Below are 16,633 nucleotides of genomic sequence, written 5' to 3'. Positions count from 1 at the left end.
GAATCTCCCCCAGAAGTGGCCCCTGAGAGCCCCAGGCTGGAGGACATTGGCTGCATCACTCAGAGTTCATTTCCTACCTGAGTCTTCCTGCTGAGGTTAATGTTACCCCACAGCTCCAAGTTGGGCCCCTTTGGGGAGATTCCCATCCTGACTAGGCCTTGACCAAGGCTAGGCTCTGGATTGAAAGACACTCAAGCAAGTGGACTGAATAATGAGATGAAGTTTGGAAACAAGATATCCATGGCCACCCATGCTGATCTGCTCTCAGAGGAGGGCCCAGCCATAGAAAAGAGCCGATGCCACCTCCGCCACCATTCTCCTTCTCCCAGCTCCCATTACTTTCCCCTCTGCCTCCCAGTATCCTCATGCCTCACAGTACCTGTTCTCTCACGCTATCTGTCTCTGCAGGCCTCGAACCCTCTGTGGCAATCCCGGGGCTCCACCACTGTGTCTTCTGGAGGCCGTTTCCGCTGCCCGTCTTGCAGGCATGAGGTTGTCCTGGACCGACATGGTGTCTACGGCCTGCAGCGAAACCTGCTGGTGGAGAACATTATAGACATTTACAAGCAGGAGTCTTCCCGGTGAGCTGTCCGGGCCTTTTGTCTCTACAGGGCAGCACCTGGACTACAGCCTGGGAACTCATCAGGGCCAAATGAGGAGTGGACTCAAAGAAGGGGAGGGGCTTGTCCCAGGTCGCCCAGCTTAGTGGTCACTGATTCCTGGTCAGTGCTTCACCTTCACTGTCTCCATCTGGGGAGGGGCTGGCAGTCCACTAGCAAAATCCTTGCCAACCCTCCGTTACTTCCTGCCCCGTGGGACTTCCCTGCCTCCTGGAATAGACTATTCTTAGATCTAAACCTCCTCTACTCCTTAGCTCTTTCCATTTCTCGAATGAAGAGCACCGTGGAAGTCACCCACCTGCCCAGCCACGGCACCAGCTGCAGGGGCAGAGAAGGTGGTGATGGTTGGTAGAGGCTGAGGAGAAAGTGTTCACGGGGCCTCACACTCTCAGGGACCACCGCCCCCTGGCCTGGCTCCTGACCCTCCTGCCCCTCTGCCCACTCCCCTTCAGGCCACTGCACTCCAAGGCTGAGCAGCACCTCATGTGCGAGGAACACGAAGAGGAAAAGATCAATATCTACTGCCTGAGCTGTGAAGTGCCCACCTGCTCTCTCTGCAAGGTCTTTGGTGCCCACAAAGACTGTGAGGTGGCCCCACTGCCTACCATTTACAAACGCCAAAAGGTATCAAGCAGGGGCGGGAGCAGGCATGTGGGCGGGGGGCATAGGCCAGGGCCTCTAATTCCAGCCTCTTCACTTGGTTTTGAAGGCAGGCAGATCAGGGCTAAAATCCCGGCTCTATGCATGATCTTGGGTAAGTCACTTGACCTCTCTGGCCCTCACTTTCCTCACTTGTAACATGGAGATGAAAATGCCTACATGTGAGCGTTGTAGGATACAATGAGATAATGGATGCAAGCAGAGACTTTAGTGTGGTGGCCTGGTACTCTCCAGGCCTTCTCACTGTCACACAACTAGATTCTATATAACATGCAATTTAAAAATTACATTGGTGGGCAATTTAAAAATTACATTGGTGGGTAGGAAGTCAAGGAAATCTCCAAGTGGGGGTGGGGCGGGGTGGGGAGAAGACTTGGGAGAAGTGAGCTGAGGACAGAACCCTGAGCGTTAAGCACAGAATAAGTGGGATTTCCCAGAGGGTAAATGCTGGCAGTGTTACTGAGCTAGAGAGATGAGACTATGCCTCCAAACCTCTAACAGTGGTAGACCTGCAGTGAACTAAGAACCCCAGGTTAAATTGGAATCCCAGGCACTAAAGAGGTCAGTTGCGCCGCCTAGCTTTCGGCACAAGCAAATGCAAATTCTGCCTGGAGGTAAAAACCCTGTTTAAACCCTTCGGTTTTCCTTAGATTAAGAACAACAAAAGATTAGCTCACAACTGAAGAGACACAAAGAAATGTTCCCCATTAGTGAAGTCAGCAGAAACAAAAATTTTAGATTTCGATTCCTGAGGAATTCGGGTATTGGAATTATTAAAGAATAGAAAGTCACTGTGAATAAAATGCTCTCAAGAAAAAAGGAAATTGAAAAACAAATAATACTAGACTATCAAAAATTCAGATTTGGGGGCCAGCCCGGTGGCTCAGGCGGTTAGAGCTCCATGCTCCTAACTCCGAAGGCTGCCGGTTCGATTCCCACATGGGCCAGTGGGCTCTCAACCACAAGGTTGCCAGTTCAATTCCTTGAGTCGCGCAAGGGATAAGGGATGGTGGGCTCCGCCCTCTGCAACTAAGATTGAACACAGCACCTTGAGCTGAGCTGCTTCCCGTATGGCTCAGTTAGTTGGAATGCATCCTGTCAACCACAAGGTTGCGGGTTCAACTCCTCGACTCCTGCAAGGGATGGTGGGCTACGCCCCGTGCAAATAGAAAACGGCAAATAGAAAACGGCAACTAGAAAACGGCACTGGACCTGGAGCTGAGCTGCGCCCTCCACAACTAAGACTGAAAGGACAACTTGAACCTGAATGGCACCCTCCACAACTAAGATTGAAAGGACAAATTGACTTGGAAAAAAAGTCCTGGAAGTACACACTGTTCCCCAATAAAGTCCTGTTTCCCTTCCCCCCCCAAAAAATCAGATTTGGCAAAGACCAAATAGAATTTTTACAAGTGAAAATAGATTACTGAAATTAAACAGTCAAAGGATGAATTAAATGCAAGATTTCTCTGAAGAGAGAATTAGTGAGTGGGAAGAGAGGACTGAGAACAAATTGCCTAGAATACTGCACTGGGAGATGAGAAGGTTGAGAGTGAGAAGGTCTAACATATATCTAATCAGAGTCACAAAACAAGAAAATAAAGAGAATGGAGAAGAGGCAATATTGTCCTAACAGATAATCATGAAGAATTTTTCAGAATCGATGGAAGGCATAAATGTCCAGATAAAGCATCTAGCCCAGTGCCTGGCACTTGGATATTTGGTGAATGTCTCTTCCTTGCTCAGTTGGTGGTGGAGGCCTTCCTCTCCTGACTTCCTTCCAGAATCTATCATGTGTTTCCGCACTTCTTGATCTTGGAAATAGCTTCCCTGCAGATGTCCTGACGGTGGGGTGAAGGGGGCAGTTCTTTCCTAGGCAGCCCTGGCTGGGACGGGAGGGGTGCAGTTCTAGACCAGGTCCTCCAACCCTAAGTGCTGTCCTGTATGTGTGGCAGAGCGAGCTCAGTGACGGCATCGCGATGCTGGTGGCGGGCAATGACCGTGTGCAAGCTGTGATCACACAGATGGAGGAGGTGTGCCAGACCATCGAGGTAAGCCTAGGATAGGAGGGAAGGAAAGTTTCTGGGCTCTTGGAGATGGATCACAAGTAATGGGATGTGTTTAGCCAGGATGTGAATCTCAGCTCCACCCCTCACTAGCTCTGTGACTTTGGTTCAGTTACTTAAGTTCGCTGTGCTTTGGTTTTGTTTGTTTTTAACGATGTAAAATAGTGCTAATGAGAATGATATGGTGCCTACCTCACTTGATCTTTTTGAGAACTAAATGGGATAATACAAATAAAAACCAGGGCCAGAGACATAAACATCTCTCATAAGGCTACTTTAAAATACTGTGTTACTAAGAGAGTAGATCTTAAAAGTTATCATCACATGAAAAAAAAAGTTGTAGCTATGTATGGTGACAGATGTTAACTAGACATATTGTGGTGATCATTTCACAATATATACAAATCTTGAATCATTACATTGTACACCTGAAACTAGTATGATGTTCTATGTCAATTATATCTCAAAAACTGTCATGCTATTATTATTTCTGAAAAGATTTGGGAATCAGCAGCCCTTGGCTCTGACTCTGCCACTAATTTGTGCTGTAACTGACAGGTCACTTTTCTTCTTGGCTTTCTGTGACTTCCATTAAGTGGGGAGTGGGGCAAGTGGCTGGGTGCTCTCTCAGCCGTGAGGTCTCTTCCACGTTGCTCCTTTTTCAGGACAACAGCCGGAGGCAGAAGCAGTTGCTGAACCAGAGGTTTGAGACCCTGTGCGCAGTGCTGGAGGAAAGGAAGAGTGAGCTGCTGCAGGCGCTGGCTCGGGAGCAGGAGGGGAAGCTGCAGCGCGTCAGGGGCCTCATCCGCCAGTACGGAGACCACCTAGAGTCCTCCTCTAAGCTGGTGGAGTCAGCCATCCAGTCCATGGAGGAGCCGCAGATGGCGCTCTACCTGCAGGTGGGCCCTGGGAGAGGGTGGCAGGCTGCTGCATAATGGCTGGAGTGGGGGACCTTGGCACCTAGAGACCTGGGTTCAAGTCTTATCTCTGACACTCATCCTCCACGGCCTTGGGCAAGTCACGTCCTCTGAGTCCATTTTTTCCTTAAAGAATTGGGACATGCCTCCCCTGCCTACCCAGCAGGACTGTGGTGGGCCTCAGAAGTGAGACTTTGCCGGAGGTTGGCACGGTGCTTACTCTCCCCCACCTTTCTTCCCTACAGCAGGCCAAGGAGCTCATCAATAAGTGAGTAGGCGGAGCGAGGAGGGAAAGGGAGGGGCCGCGGGGCTTCACTGCCACGAGCGGGGGGTGAGGGTGCTGGGGCGGTTCCAGATGGGCCGTTGCCACCGCTGCAGGGTCGGGACAATGTCGAAAGTGGAGCTGGCAGGACGGCCAGAGCCAGGCTATGAAAGCATGGAGCAATTCACGGTGAGCGTGGAGCACGTGGCGGAAATGCTGAGGACCATAGACTTCCAGCCAGGTGAGGGAGCCAGGAGGGGAGAGGCCGCCGGGACTGGGCATCAGGACCCTCCGGGTGGGGGGAGGATAGGGCAGGGCGCCCAACCAGCAGGAGACTCTACCTTACGGGGTTCTTCTTTGGGCCCAGGAGCTTCCGGGGAGGAAGAGGACGAGGACATGGCGATGGACGGGGAGGAAGGCAACGCAGGGCCAGAGGAGGAGCGGCTGGATGGGCCGGAAGGTGAGTGCATAGCGAGGGCCCTCGCGGCCTGACTGGTCCTCGGGTGATCGCCCTCCCTGCGGGACCAGGGCTCCCTCGCAGACCCTGCTTTCAAACGCTTCCCACCCCTCAGCAGGAGCGGAGCGCCCCCTAGCGCGGGTGCAAAAGGACACTTTCTTTCCCGACAGCCCTTCCTCCGGGGCTTTGGGCAAGCAGGGTGGGTGGGGAAGTAGAGGAGACACCCACGTGGCTGGGGAAAGGGGGTGAGCTGGGTTTTGGAGTCGCCTTGTTTCCTTGGAGCGCCCGCCCACCGCGCTTTTTTTCCTGGGGACAGGCCTGCACTGACCCTCCCCCTGTGGGGGACTTCGCGCTCTGGGGGCCTGGCGCTCGGGTAGTGGAGGATCTGCGCAGAGACCACCGCGCCCCCCAGCTCGGCGCCCCGCCGCGGGGGAGGCTCAATAAAGGGCTCAAGCATCCCGACCCGCAGCTCCTTTCACTGCTCACTGTGTGTCTCAATTCTGAGGCGACCCTGTCACCAGTCCGCCCTTCTCCGGATTTGGGACCCGCTGGGAGGCGGAAGTGAATGGAACCCCTATTGGGAACCTCCTTGATATTAGGCTTGGATTCCTGAGCCAGTGCCAAAGGCAAAGAGTAAGGGGTGGTGCGGCAGGATCAGGACTTGTGTTCCGGGGGACTTGGGCATGGTAGGGACACAGGACCCTGGCCGAAAGCCACTCTCCAGGGTGCTCCTCCTGCAGCACTGGTTCCCTCCCGCCGGCCTGGGAGGCCCCACGTTCCTAGGGGTTCCCACCCTGCTGTGGAAGGTTCCCCGCGCCCCCACTACAGAGACCATAGGCTCTCCAGCACTTTTATTAAAAACTAGTAACGCAGAGCGTGCTCAGGGTATCCCCGGGCAGCTCTAGCCCCGCGGGACTGGGTCAGTTCCAGTTGCGCGGGTCCCAGCTCCGGGTTGGGGGTGGGGGTCGAGGTTGTCCGCGCCCCAGGCCCCGCCGATCACTTGCCCACCGAGTCGAATAGGATGCGGTTCTGCTCTGCGCGCTCGCGCTGGCTCTGCGTCCGTGCCATCTCCAGCAGGGTCCGCAGGAGGTGGAAGGTGAGGTCAATGGACAGCGGAGCGTCGTCCCGTCGCGGCCGCTCTCCTGTGGTCACAGATCCCCATCGGCCTGGCCCCGCGCGGCGCGGGAAACGCTCCGCCAGCAGCAAGAGGAGCGCGCGGGCCCCCCCGCCTTGGTTCCGCGCTCCGGGACTCCAGCGCAGACTCGGGTCCTGGACCCCGGCTGCCGCCTCCTGCTCCGGGCTCCACTGGCTGCTCCCCGGGCGCAGATGTGCCAGGAGCAGCAGCGCCGCCAGCAACGCCGCACGTCCCGCCAGCCTCATGGTGCCACCAGCCCTGGACACAGGAGCAGCGCAGGGTGAGGTGCGCTTGGAACAGTCGCAGGTGGCGCCGCTCCCCTTCCCGCGCACATCCAGCGTCCCCGCCGGTCCCCTGTGGCTGCCGCACTGTGCCCACAACCTTCCCTGCAGTCCCTGCCGTTTGCCCAGTCCTGTGCCACCCTTTCCGCCTTCCCTCCCTCCCTCCCTATTAGCGGGTCCCGGCGGGTGAGCGGAGTGAGGAGTCCTGGTGTTGAGGAGTCCGGGGCGGACGCTCCGAGCCACTCACAGGTTGCCAGAGAGCGTCCGCACAGGGCAGGAGGGAGGTCCAGTCTCTGTCCCTCGGGGCGGGCTGAGGACGCCTTGGGAAACACGGGGTCTGTCCCGGGACGGCCGCCAGCCTTATATAGCTCCAGGACAGCTCCGACTGACGTCAGCGAGGAGCATGCACTGATTGTAGAGCAATGACGGTGGCAGCTTCGAGTGCAGCGGGTGGCGGGACCCCGAGGGGCGCGTCTCTGGGGCTTGCGCTAGAAGCGACAGCGGACTCAAGCGAGCGAGAAGCTGGCTGGGGCATGAACATTGCTCTGGAAGCCACTGAGTGTCCTTCGCCGGCGGAGAACAGCCAGCAGTGGGTAGGGCCGGTCCCCAGACCAGAGGAGTCCGGATGGCTAGTCTTTTCTGGCACACGGAAGGGTGGCTGGATCGTGGGGCTGACCCTGCCCTCTGCCTCCAGAGGGCCCAGAGGCACTGGGAGAAGGCAGTGCTGCTCAGACTCAGTCCCATGCCGGTTACCAGCTCTGTAAGCTGAGACAACCAGGAGTGCTGCGCTGGCATGCCATCCTCACCATGGTACCCACCCAGGAAGCAGCCGAGGCAGGCTAAGTCAACCAGAATTCCTGATCTTATTCCAGTCCCAGGATCTAAATTCTAGGGCTGTCTGATTGAGGCACCATAAAAACGAGGGTTTCTGGCCTCAAGAGCCTTCAGACCACAAAAGGCTGGTCCACCAGCTTCTGTGTGCTCCAAAGTGGTAGTTTGGCCAAGTTGCTTGTTCTCCTGGGAACCACAGCAGCATTACTCTATCTTTACCGCCAGGCTAAGATCACTTGGTAGGAAGTAAGGAAGCATGGTGCCTTAGTCCATCTGAGCGGCTGTAACAAAAATACCACAGACTGGGTGGCTTATACCCAACACACATTTATTTCTCACAGCTCTGGAAGCTGGGAAGTCCAAGATCATGGCCCCAGTAGATGTGGTGTCTGGTGAGGATCTGCTTGCTGGTTCATGGATGGCAGCTTCTTGCTGTGTCCTCGCACGGCCGCTTTTATCAGGGCACGCATCCCACCACCTGGGTGGTGAGGGCTGTGCTCTCACCACCTAATCTCCAAAGGCCCCACCTCCCAGTGCCATCACCTGGGGCCTCAGGTTCTTCGCCTTATGAATTTGGGGGTATTTAAACATTTGATTTATAGCATGTGGGTTCAAGTTGCTACTTTGCCACTAACTCATGGTGTGGACAGGTCACCTTACTTCCAGGGACCTCAGTGTCCTCATCTGTAAAAGAAGTTTGGGCTTGGTGGTTTCTAGGCTTCTTTCCATTCCCTAGAAATTCTGACTCCCTAGTATTTTTCTGTTGGGTCTTACTGCAGGTTCCAGATTACACATTTATAACATATTTACGGAGGTAACACATAAAGGGCTTGAGGGGGTCCCCAAGGAACTGGAGCTACACTAGGGCTGGAGAGGGTTAGGGAAATAGATGTATTTATGAAAAGCGGGGATGAGTGCACTGGCTGGGATATAGATATAAAGTAATGTTGACAAGAGCATATGGCTGAACAAATATTTATGGGGTGCCTACTATGCGGTGGGCATAAGACCATTATACAAGTTTTAGTAAATTCAAAAGGAGTCAGTTTACATTTTAGAGTGAAACGGGCCGATTCATAGTGCTAATCCCGCTACATTCTGACCAGCAACCCAACCCAGTGAAACCAATGTGCCCACTTTGAGGAGGAGGTCAGCCGACCATTCCAGGGTCAAGCTGCGTCACTGCAAGGCAGAAGCAATGGAGTGAGGCAGGCTTACAGCTGATGTGCCTTCCAGGACAGGTAGGAATTCCAGACAACAGCAACACACTGGACAACAGCCAACCTAAGGAACAGGAATGGCAGCGTGAAAAAGAGGAAGGATAAGGAGAAACCAAGTGGGGAGAGATGGGAAAGTGTAATGCAAAAGGAGGCATTATCTCTGAAAACATCCAGATTTACACCTCCTTCAGGAGGGACGTGTGGTTTGGACCAGAAGACACAGCTCAGGTTCTACTGCTATCCCAGAGCCTCAGGTGAAATACCCTCAGCAGCCATCTTGCCCTACAGGGCTGTTACTCATAGTCCTGTCCGGGCTCCTTCTAAATACACGTATCTGTCATCCTTGTACCAGCGGAGAAGCTCTCATCTTCCAGAAACGTACTGTCTGTCATAGAAAGTAACACCTCCTTCTCTTAATGTTAAATTGACCTTGCTTTAGCTTCTAAGACCGTTACAAGGACCCTAATGTTTAAAATTTGGTTCACAAATCTATATTCCTTTTAGCTACGCTATGCATGTAAATTTTAACCATGTCCCCTCTGAAGAGTTTTATATTTTTCTCTGTTTATTTTTCTGTTCCCAAAGCCCCATCACCTTCCTAATTTTAACTAGTCATCCTGAGTTCTACTATTTTTATTGCAGTTTCAGCAATATTACCCTTTATGATTAGGGTAAAATAATATTTAGCAGTGGGTGAACCTACCCAGGTTCCTACATGGCTCTTTGAGCGACCCTTCTAACTAGGCTGCAGCCCCCTCCACGCTGCAGCACAGGTACGGAGCTCAGGTGGGACAGAGCCAAGGGTTGTGGAGCAGGACCCTGCTGAGGTCAGTGGGCAGACACTCTGCGACAGGTTCTATAATGAACAAGAGGATGAATAAAATGCTCAGGAGTCTAGGAGCTCTGCTCAGGGCAGAGCATTCCTGGGGGTCTAAGGTAGCTCAAGGTTGAATGAGAATCACTTTCTCTACAACTGCTCATAATGTGGCTCTTCCATGAAGGGTGGGGTGGGGATCTGCCATACCTGTAATGAAGGGGGACCAGGTAGAAGTTGGCTAGCTGCACAGCAGGCCAGAGCTACGAGAGAGGAAAGGTAAATGTTGGGAGGCTGCCTCCATCACCTGACCCCAGACTCGCTGCCTTCCCTGGTCCTCCAACTTCTGTAAACAGAACCAAGCTGAACAAATGGGGAGAGCTTCCCTGAGTGTGGTGCCCACACTGGGAATGAGGGAGTCATCCCAACTGAGGGATTTCTAGGTCAGGAGGACCCCCAATCCCTGGGCACTTCTGGACTCAAGGAGGCAGGAGGACAGGCAGCGGAGGGTGTCAGCTCTTACATAGTAGTTGGTGACGAGGGCATCAGGATAATCCTGAGGAGACACAGAAGGACCCGATCAGCACTTGCACTTCCAAGCAGCTCCCAGGCCCCAGTCTGAATAGCACCCACAGATTTGTTCAGAGAGCACACTCCTGCACTGCACCCGCTCAGCTCCTTTCTTCCAGAGCCGACCTGTACCTCGGCCTGTGTCACCCCCCTGAAGCCTGCCTCATTCCCCTGGGCGTGCCAGTCTGCCAGCCAGAGGTCTTCCCCACACCTGCCCAGCTCACCCGCTGGAGTTTGGCCCAGTTGTCCTGGGCTGACAGTCCATTGAGTGTCCCTATCAGTGGGAGGAAACAGCCTAGAAAACATGGGGCAAAGCCCCCCTAAGGAAGAGAGATTAAAGAGCTGTAAGCACCTAAGCCAGCTTCCTCCAGCTCAGCCTCCCCAGCCCCCGTTTCCTCCCGCTCACCTGATCCAACAACATCTTCTTTAGTGCATCCACCTTGGCGGTCCCAGGGACGAGACGGTCTAAAACCCTGTACCAGCCTCCTACCACAGGGCCCTGAAAGCAAACCCAGGGAGGGGGGCAGTCGGCTTTTACATCACAAAGCCTCTCCCTTGAGTATTAAAAACCAAATTTCAGGGCAAGCGTACACTCCAGGTTGGCGTAGATGTAAGAAAGGCCAAGGGAAACAGACCACTGTCCAATCCAGCAGCAGCCCTGCTGTGGGCAGAACTTACCACAAAGCCACAGCCCAGACAGACCATGGTCAAGGTCCGGCCAGCCTGGTGTTCCCGCAGACCTCGCCTCTCCACTAGCTGCTGTGAGACGACATCACCCAGGCCCATCAGGGACCCTGTGCAGGGTACACAGGTGTTGTCAGGATACCTCCCGGGAGGGGCTGCCACTCCAAGGAGGGAGGTAAGCCTGCTGACTGAATGAGTCTCTAGCACTCTGGGTCCAAGGGCTGAATTCTGGGGCAAACGGCCAGTCCCTTGCTGCTGCTTCAAAGCTCTCCTCTCCCAAGGATGGTGCCACCCTATGTGTGTCCTGTTAGAAACTGGGATGAGCAGCCTGGAGCAGGCCAGGACCCAAGGACTCTGCATGGAGCAATGGAGGAGTCAGAAACTGCAGTTAGAGGAAGGAAGGACAACTTAAGGTGCCAGGGGATGAGAAGCACGGACTGTCAGAACTGGAAAGGCCTTCTAGATAACTGCACCCATACCCCTTATTTCAGAGGTATGGAAATGAAGGTCTGGGACCTCACATAACCAGTAAGCGACAGAGCACAACCCACGCGGCTTGATTTCCTAGACAGTCTTCTTTCCAGGACACTACTCTATGGAGAGGTCATATGTAGGATGATAAGGAACCCTGGGTTTTCACCCCCAGCCCAAAGCCAGATCCTGGCCAGGGTCCTTCACCTGGGTCTTGGGGTCTCTGGTGAACAGCAAGAATAACTCTTTTTCTGAAACGTGAGTGTTCAAATGGTTCCAGGAAAGAAGCTGACTGGTGGAGCTGGCACAAATGAGTCCCCACAGGGAAGAGTCTTGGCCACTTCTTAGCACAATCAGGTAAACCCAGACACCCCTTCACACCTCAGATTGAGCTGGCAATAGGTATTCCAGCCATTTCTCCCCCAGGCCTTTGCACTTGCTTCCCCTCCCCTCACTGGCACAGATACCCAGCTCTAAGCAGCCCTTGTCAGACTCCCTCATCCAGAAACCAAGACAGAAATCATTATTTACAGAGCCCCCCCGTCAGTTCTGGTGGCGTGATGGCTTCTAGCAAATACACACTTATAGGGCCACCTGGGAGTGACCATATGATCTTCAGCTCGCCTGCAGATCTCACTTGAGTAATGAGAGTCCCCCACTAGCCCAGAGCCACCACCATCCCTGTGCCCTCAATTAGCGCTGGGCAAACATATCCTTCCACCCCTTTCCTTGGCCGGGAGCTGGCTCTGACGTCCGTACTGGCTGCAGACTCACTGCTCTTCCCCCACACCTCTGCGCAGCCTCATCAGAGGCAGTTGGGCAAGGCTGAGAGCTGGGGCTGCGGCTGGAGCAGGGGCACCTGTAGCAACCAAGGCTGCCGGTCTCAGCTGCTGGGACCCCCAGCACAGCCAGCAAGGTAGCCCTACCTCTCCTGTGCCTGCAACTCCCAAAGTGGTGGAGGTTCTTCCCAGAACAGGGCCAGACACGACCTTCCAGAGGACAAGGACAGAACCCTTGACAGCTTTGTTCTCTTAGCCCTGCCACAGCTAACCAAGGCAGGTGCTCAGAGAACACACCAAGGAAAAATGTCAAACGTTCTGCCCCAAACAACACGACTACACTGGGAAGGGCATGAAGAACTCCAAGGGGCCCGCAGGCCTGCATGTCAGGCCCAGGGTGCCAGGACAGTGGAATTCAAGGCTCCCCCAATTAGCACTTCACTCCCTATCCCCGCTCCCTGACAACTGGGATCACCAGGGTCCCCCTTCCCTTTATGCATGGACACTTCTGCACTCCCAGGCGTAAAGGAAGAGTGACCCTGCGGGTGGAGCAGAAAGGCACTCACTTCTTCAATGGAAAGCCCAACACTTTGACATGCTGCTTAGGCAAGATGTTGAGTTTACAAGGGGTCTCATACATTCAATCCTCACAAAAGGTCTGGGAGATAGGGGGTCACACCTCCATTCAATGCCTTTGAGAGATGAGGTGACTTGGTAAGGAGTGGAGCTGGGGCCTGAATCCAGGCCAGGGAATTCCCAGCACAGGCTCAGGGACCGGAGGTGCCAGGAGGCGTGTGGCTGCCACTCGTGGGGGGTTCCTGCCCGAACCAGCCCCACAGGCCCACACAGCAAAGGTACTTCCTGGACTAATGCACTTCCTCTGTCTTTTACTCCCCAAAATGTGACAATCTCTGTTCCTTGTTGTCTGTGGGGAGCGCTAGCAGCAATACTCCTGGGAAAGAAACAGTCATGAAGAGACGTGTGTGTTTTTACTCTTCATGCTTGCCAGCAGTCACACAAGCTGAAGGCAGAACAGGAATGAAAACCACAGTCCTGGAAGCCTGTGGTCTGAGAAAGAGAGTCCAGGCCCTCAAACCATGTCCATCAAGCCAGAGGGATACCGAGCCAAAGGACAGCAGCCGGAGTAGGAGGGGGACAGCTCTGCCCGTTCTGTCCATTTCAGACAAAACAGTGCCCACAGGTCCCTCTTCTGTCCACAGATCAGGCCCCCAGGCCTCAGCAACCCCAGGGGGGTCTATGGCTTTGGTCCCAACATAGAGCAAAGCCTACATTTCCACTCCACGTGACTGAGCAGGAAGGGCTGACATTCAGATTCCTTATTCCACCTTCCCCAGCCCTGAGCCCAAATGGCCCCACACCGCCCCGCTTCTGGGCGTCCTGGGCATAGCTGCTTAGTCTGGACCTCCCAGTGTTCCGGCTCCTCTTTCCTTGGACTTGTTTCCAGGGGGTTGTGGCTGGAGGCCTGCAGAGACAACTGCCCGAGCCCTGATGGGGCAGGGTGAGGGGCTGCTGGGCAGTGATGCCCCAATGCCAGGCTGGGCACAGAGCCCAGCAGGCAGACGCTGGTGCGGGCGTGACATCATACCCCTGGGTAGGTGCCAGTTCTCATGCCGTCACTCGCCACTGGATTCAGTAGAGTGGGGGTAAGGTGGGGGGAGAGCCTGCCTCCGAGCACAGATGTATTTGGGACCCTCCCCGTCCACTAGTGGAAAAGCCCCAACTTGCACACCCCCTCCCTAGGCACAGGTGGGAGTGGGAGTAAGTTTCCTACTTCCCTTATTTTGTGCCTCTCCTGGCTTTTGTGTGTGGAGTCTTAGATGCAAGAAAATAAAGTGTTAATGGAAGAGGCAAGACTGAGCAGCAGGAAGTGGGAACGAGGAGCAGGAAGTATGTCCTTGAGTATAGGAGAGCTGAATTGCCAGGTACAGCTACTGGCGTGGGGCTGCGGTGCTGTTGACTCACTCCTCACTCCTCCCCAACAAGTAAATAGCAGCCTGGCTAGGAGCTCAGTCCATCAGAACCCAGGGGGAGCTGAAGCCCCTCATTGAGGGGAGTGCATCCTCTGGGATTACTGTGAATGTTCTCCCCATTCCTGGCCTGAACCCATCCTACTGCCAGAAATTGAGACAAAATGGAAGGGTCTGCAACTTGTCAGCTAAGCCCAGACCAGCTAGGGCTACTCAGCATTCTGAGCCCCCAGTCGTGTCCCCTGCACTTGAGACAGGGAAGTGCATTGGGAAGTTCCCGAGGTCCTAACGTCGGGTCTACCACTGATGGTGAGACCTCAGTGCATGTTACCCCCAACCCTTGCCTCAATTTCCTTCTCTGTAGTATCGGGTTGGACTGGATGACTCTTACATCCTGGCTTAACTCAAACTCCAGGGCAACCAGTGTCTTCAGAAGCTCAGCAGCTCCCACAGCAGGACCAGGGTGGCCATGGATGGATGGAGCTGGGTCCTGGGCCCATTGGAAACAGGCCCCAAGAAAGGAAGGGCGAAGGCTATCTCAAATTCTGCAGAACTTACAGCAGACCTTTGCCCATGTTCCCGACTGGCTTGGCCAAAACTGGGTGTGTCAGACACTTCTTTCAAACTATTTCCTATCTTCTTGATTCATTTCTCTCTCACTGCAGCCATTACTGCAGTTCAACCTGATAGATTCTTGCCTTAGGCCTATGCCTCACCTGGGGCTGCACTGTTGATGCTTTACCAGGGGACTACGCATGTGCGACCTGGACCTGCAGGGGCGTTAACATCCCAGGTAGCGAACCTCTGACCAATGTGGAATGGGAGCTGGTGGGTAAAGGCTTTCCCTTTTCTCCAGAAAAGATTGTTCACCTATGTAGTCCTAAGAGGAATTTCAAAGAGCTTCTTCGCTTTAAGAGACTGAGCAGCCAGGTACCCTAAGCAGTGTCCAATGTGGTAATTGCAGCCTTCAGATTACCAGCTCTCCCTCTTTCCCCCCATGGGAGTCCTTCCTACTCCCTTACAAAGTACCTGCACAGAAGCTTCAGGCTCTGCTTTTTGGAGACCAAGGCTAAGATAGTTATTCATGTTCATATTTATGGCAAGTGAAACAAACCCAATCCAAACACCATTATAAAAAGAATAGCTTGCTGTATCTGGATTGCCAACACTCAGAAAGGGCCAACACCTCGAGCCTCTATTGAACCTTTTTTAATCTCTAAAGCCTTTTCACAGAGATAATCATTACACAGACTCAGTGAGGTCATGTACATAAACTCAAGTTCTAGATGAGGAAACTGAGGCTCAAAGAGGTTTGTTGATTTGTTCACGCAGCTGCTAAGTGCTACGGCTCTGGGATTCAAAGTTTGGTTGTCTAACTACAAGACTGAAATCTCTCTTCTGTTTTCCAGTGTGATGAAGCTATTTCATGGGACTTTAGGAACTACTGTGCTAGAATCTAAAAACAGCTCATTGAGCAATTTCCACGTCCTGCCTTTATTTGTAGTTTGATCCAAATTTACTGAGCAGCAGGGAAGAAAAAGTCTGAAAGGTTTGGAAAATCTGAGAAAAGTGCTCCCAAGATGTGGCTTTAGGGCTGAGCTGAAATGTCACCACAGCGTCAGGAAGACTCGGGGGTGGAGCTACAGGTCTCTAGCATCAGTTCAGCTATCTATCTGCACGCGGGCCCCTTGGAGCTCCAACTCCTGCCCTTGTCAGCTGCAGATGCCTTGAGCAGGGAAACACAGGATTATCTTTACCTCCCTATTCTTTCTTTTTTAAACTTTTATTTATTTAAGAGTGCTTTTTTTCCCCCAGGACCCATCAGCTCCAAGTCAGGCAGCTATTTCAATCTAGTTGTGGAGGGCGCAGCTCACAGTGGCCCATGTGGGGATCGAACTGGCAATCTTGTTAAGAGCACTGTGCTCTATCCAACTGAGCTAACCGGCCGCCTCAGCTCCCTGTTCTTGATGGCCATGAGGGAGAACCTTCCTTCCGGAAGTTAGGGTCCCTGAGGGAATCGGAGACTGGGCAAAGGGCCCAGGGTATCAGTTCCCATCACAGCCATACAGTCCAGCATGAGTCACCACACACGCAGCCAGGTGAGTCATGCAGGCTGACGGACACTCTGAGGACAGGACATGGGGTGGTTGGGCACAGGAGACTGGAGAGGGACCTAGGGAGGGGCAAAGGAGTCCATCCTTTGACCAGTCACCCAATGAAGTTTCTAGTGCTGATGTGGGGCTATTCCAGTAACAGGATCGCTGTTTCACCCTGGCTTTCAGTAGCCTCCCACCGCTTTCAACAGTCTTCCTCCCAGAAGCCCGGGGTCCTCATTAGAATCCTGTTTGCTTCCTCTAAACATAGGCAAGTCCCCATCTTAACCTGATTACTCTTGCACTGCCCCAGTAGTCACAAGCCTTCTAATCCTTCCCCCTATAAAACTTACTTATCTCTGTGCCATCCCCGCTCCCATTAGCTAATCTGCAAAATGAAAATGGTAACAAATTGTCATCCCAATAAATTTTTTTAAAAAAGAAAAGAAAATGGTAACAAATGCAGGTTAAGTCACTGGGTTACCTCTGTGAGGTTGCTATTCAATCACTGGATTTGGAGTAAAAATAAATCCTTGATGAGTATATTGTCTGGAGATACATACATAGGTAGTAAAACTATAAGAAAAGCAAAAGAATGATATAGGCAAAACTCAGGAAAAGTGCTTCTCTCTTGGGTTGTATGAATTAGGTTACAGGCGCTCCAGGGGTCTCAAAGCTGATATAGGAGTATTCAGTTTTAATGCTATTAAAACTGCACAAACATGTCTTAATCATTTTTTGTATGTTAAAATATATTTCACAATCAAAAAAATACTAAGAAAAAT

At 53.1% G+C, this 16,633-nt stretch overlaps 3 protein-coding genes across 12 annotated transcripts in view; 1 reads left to right on the top strand and 2 right to left on the bottom strand.

Moving 5' to 3' along the window:
* The window catches only part of TRIM54 (tripartite motif containing 54), a 20,625-nt gene extending 14,694 nt beyond the window's left edge, over nt 1-5,931 (top strand). The window contains exons 2-9 of one of the 2 annotated variants that reach the window (XM_081067911.1): nt 409-581; nt 1,073-1,244; nt 3,236-3,331; nt 4,012-4,245; nt 4,509-4,531; nt 4,642-4,766; nt 4,893-4,985; nt 5,299-5,931. In XM_081067911.1, the coding sequence (XP_080924037.1) occupies nt 409-581; nt 1,073-1,244; nt 3,236-3,331; nt 4,012-4,245; nt 4,509-4,531; nt 4,642-4,766; nt 4,893-4,985; nt 5,299-5,309 (927 nt within the window). In that variant the 3' untranslated portion in view covers nt 5,310-5,931. The remainder of the gene's footprint in view (nt 1-408; nt 582-1,072; nt 1,245-3,235; nt 3,332-4,011; nt 4,246-4,508; nt 4,532-4,641; nt 4,767-4,892; nt 4,986-5,298) is intronic. The other variant, XM_081067912.1, reaches the window with a different exon arrangement.
* On the bottom strand, nt 5,819-7,862 carry UCN (urocortin). The gene is made up of 2 exons (XM_081067920.1): nt 6,646-7,862; nt 5,819-6,375 (listed from the first exon to the last, which is right to left on the bottom strand). Exon 2 carries the CDS (start codon nt 6,360-6,362, stop codon nt 5,979-5,981), a length of 384 nt encoding a protein of 127 aa, XP_080924046.1. The 5' UTR covers nt 6,363-6,375; nt 6,646-7,862; the 3' UTR covers nt 5,819-5,978.
* The window catches only part of MPV17 (mitochondrial inner membrane protein MPV17), a 9,850-nt gene continuing 753 nt past the window's right edge, over nt 7,537-16,633 (bottom strand). The window contains exons 2-8 of one of the 9 annotated variants that reach the window (XR_013994577.1): nt 10,512-10,678; nt 10,240-10,332; nt 10,058-10,153; nt 9,787-9,819; nt 9,474-9,526; nt 9,153-9,305; nt 7,537-8,513 (exon numbers count right to left, since the gene is read on the bottom strand). Coding sequence is in view for 7 of the 9 variants with exons in the window: in XM_081067913.1 (XP_080924039.1) it covers nt 8,444-8,513; nt 9,474-9,526; nt 9,787-9,819; nt 10,058-10,153; nt 10,240-10,332; nt 10,512-10,877 (711 nt within the window). In the remaining 2 variants the exon portion in view is untranslated. Of the gene's footprint in view, nt 8,514-9,152; nt 9,306-9,473; nt 9,527-9,786; nt 9,820-10,057; nt 10,154-10,239; nt 10,333-10,511; nt 11,024-16,633 lie in introns of those variants that run through there. The other 8 variants (XR_013994578.1, XM_081067916.1, XM_081067917.1 and 5 more) reach the window with 8 other exon arrangements.

This window comes from Rhinolophus hipposideros, assembly GCF_964194185.1.
Source record: "Rhinolophus hipposideros genome assembly, chromosome: 12".
Taxonomy (NCBI): Eukaryota; Metazoa; Chordata; class Mammalia; order Chiroptera; family Rhinolophidae; genus Rhinolophus; species Rhinolophus hipposideros.
The sequence above is the reverse complement of the archived record's forward strand: the minus strand, read 5'-3'. Positions and strand labels throughout refer to the sequence as shown.

Bases quoted from the DNA above. Each gene is read 5' to 3' on its own strand.
- UCN (XM_081067920.1), bottom strand. From the start codon at position 6,362: ATGAGGCTGGCGGGACGTGCGGCGTTGCTGGCGGCGCTGCTGCTCCTG.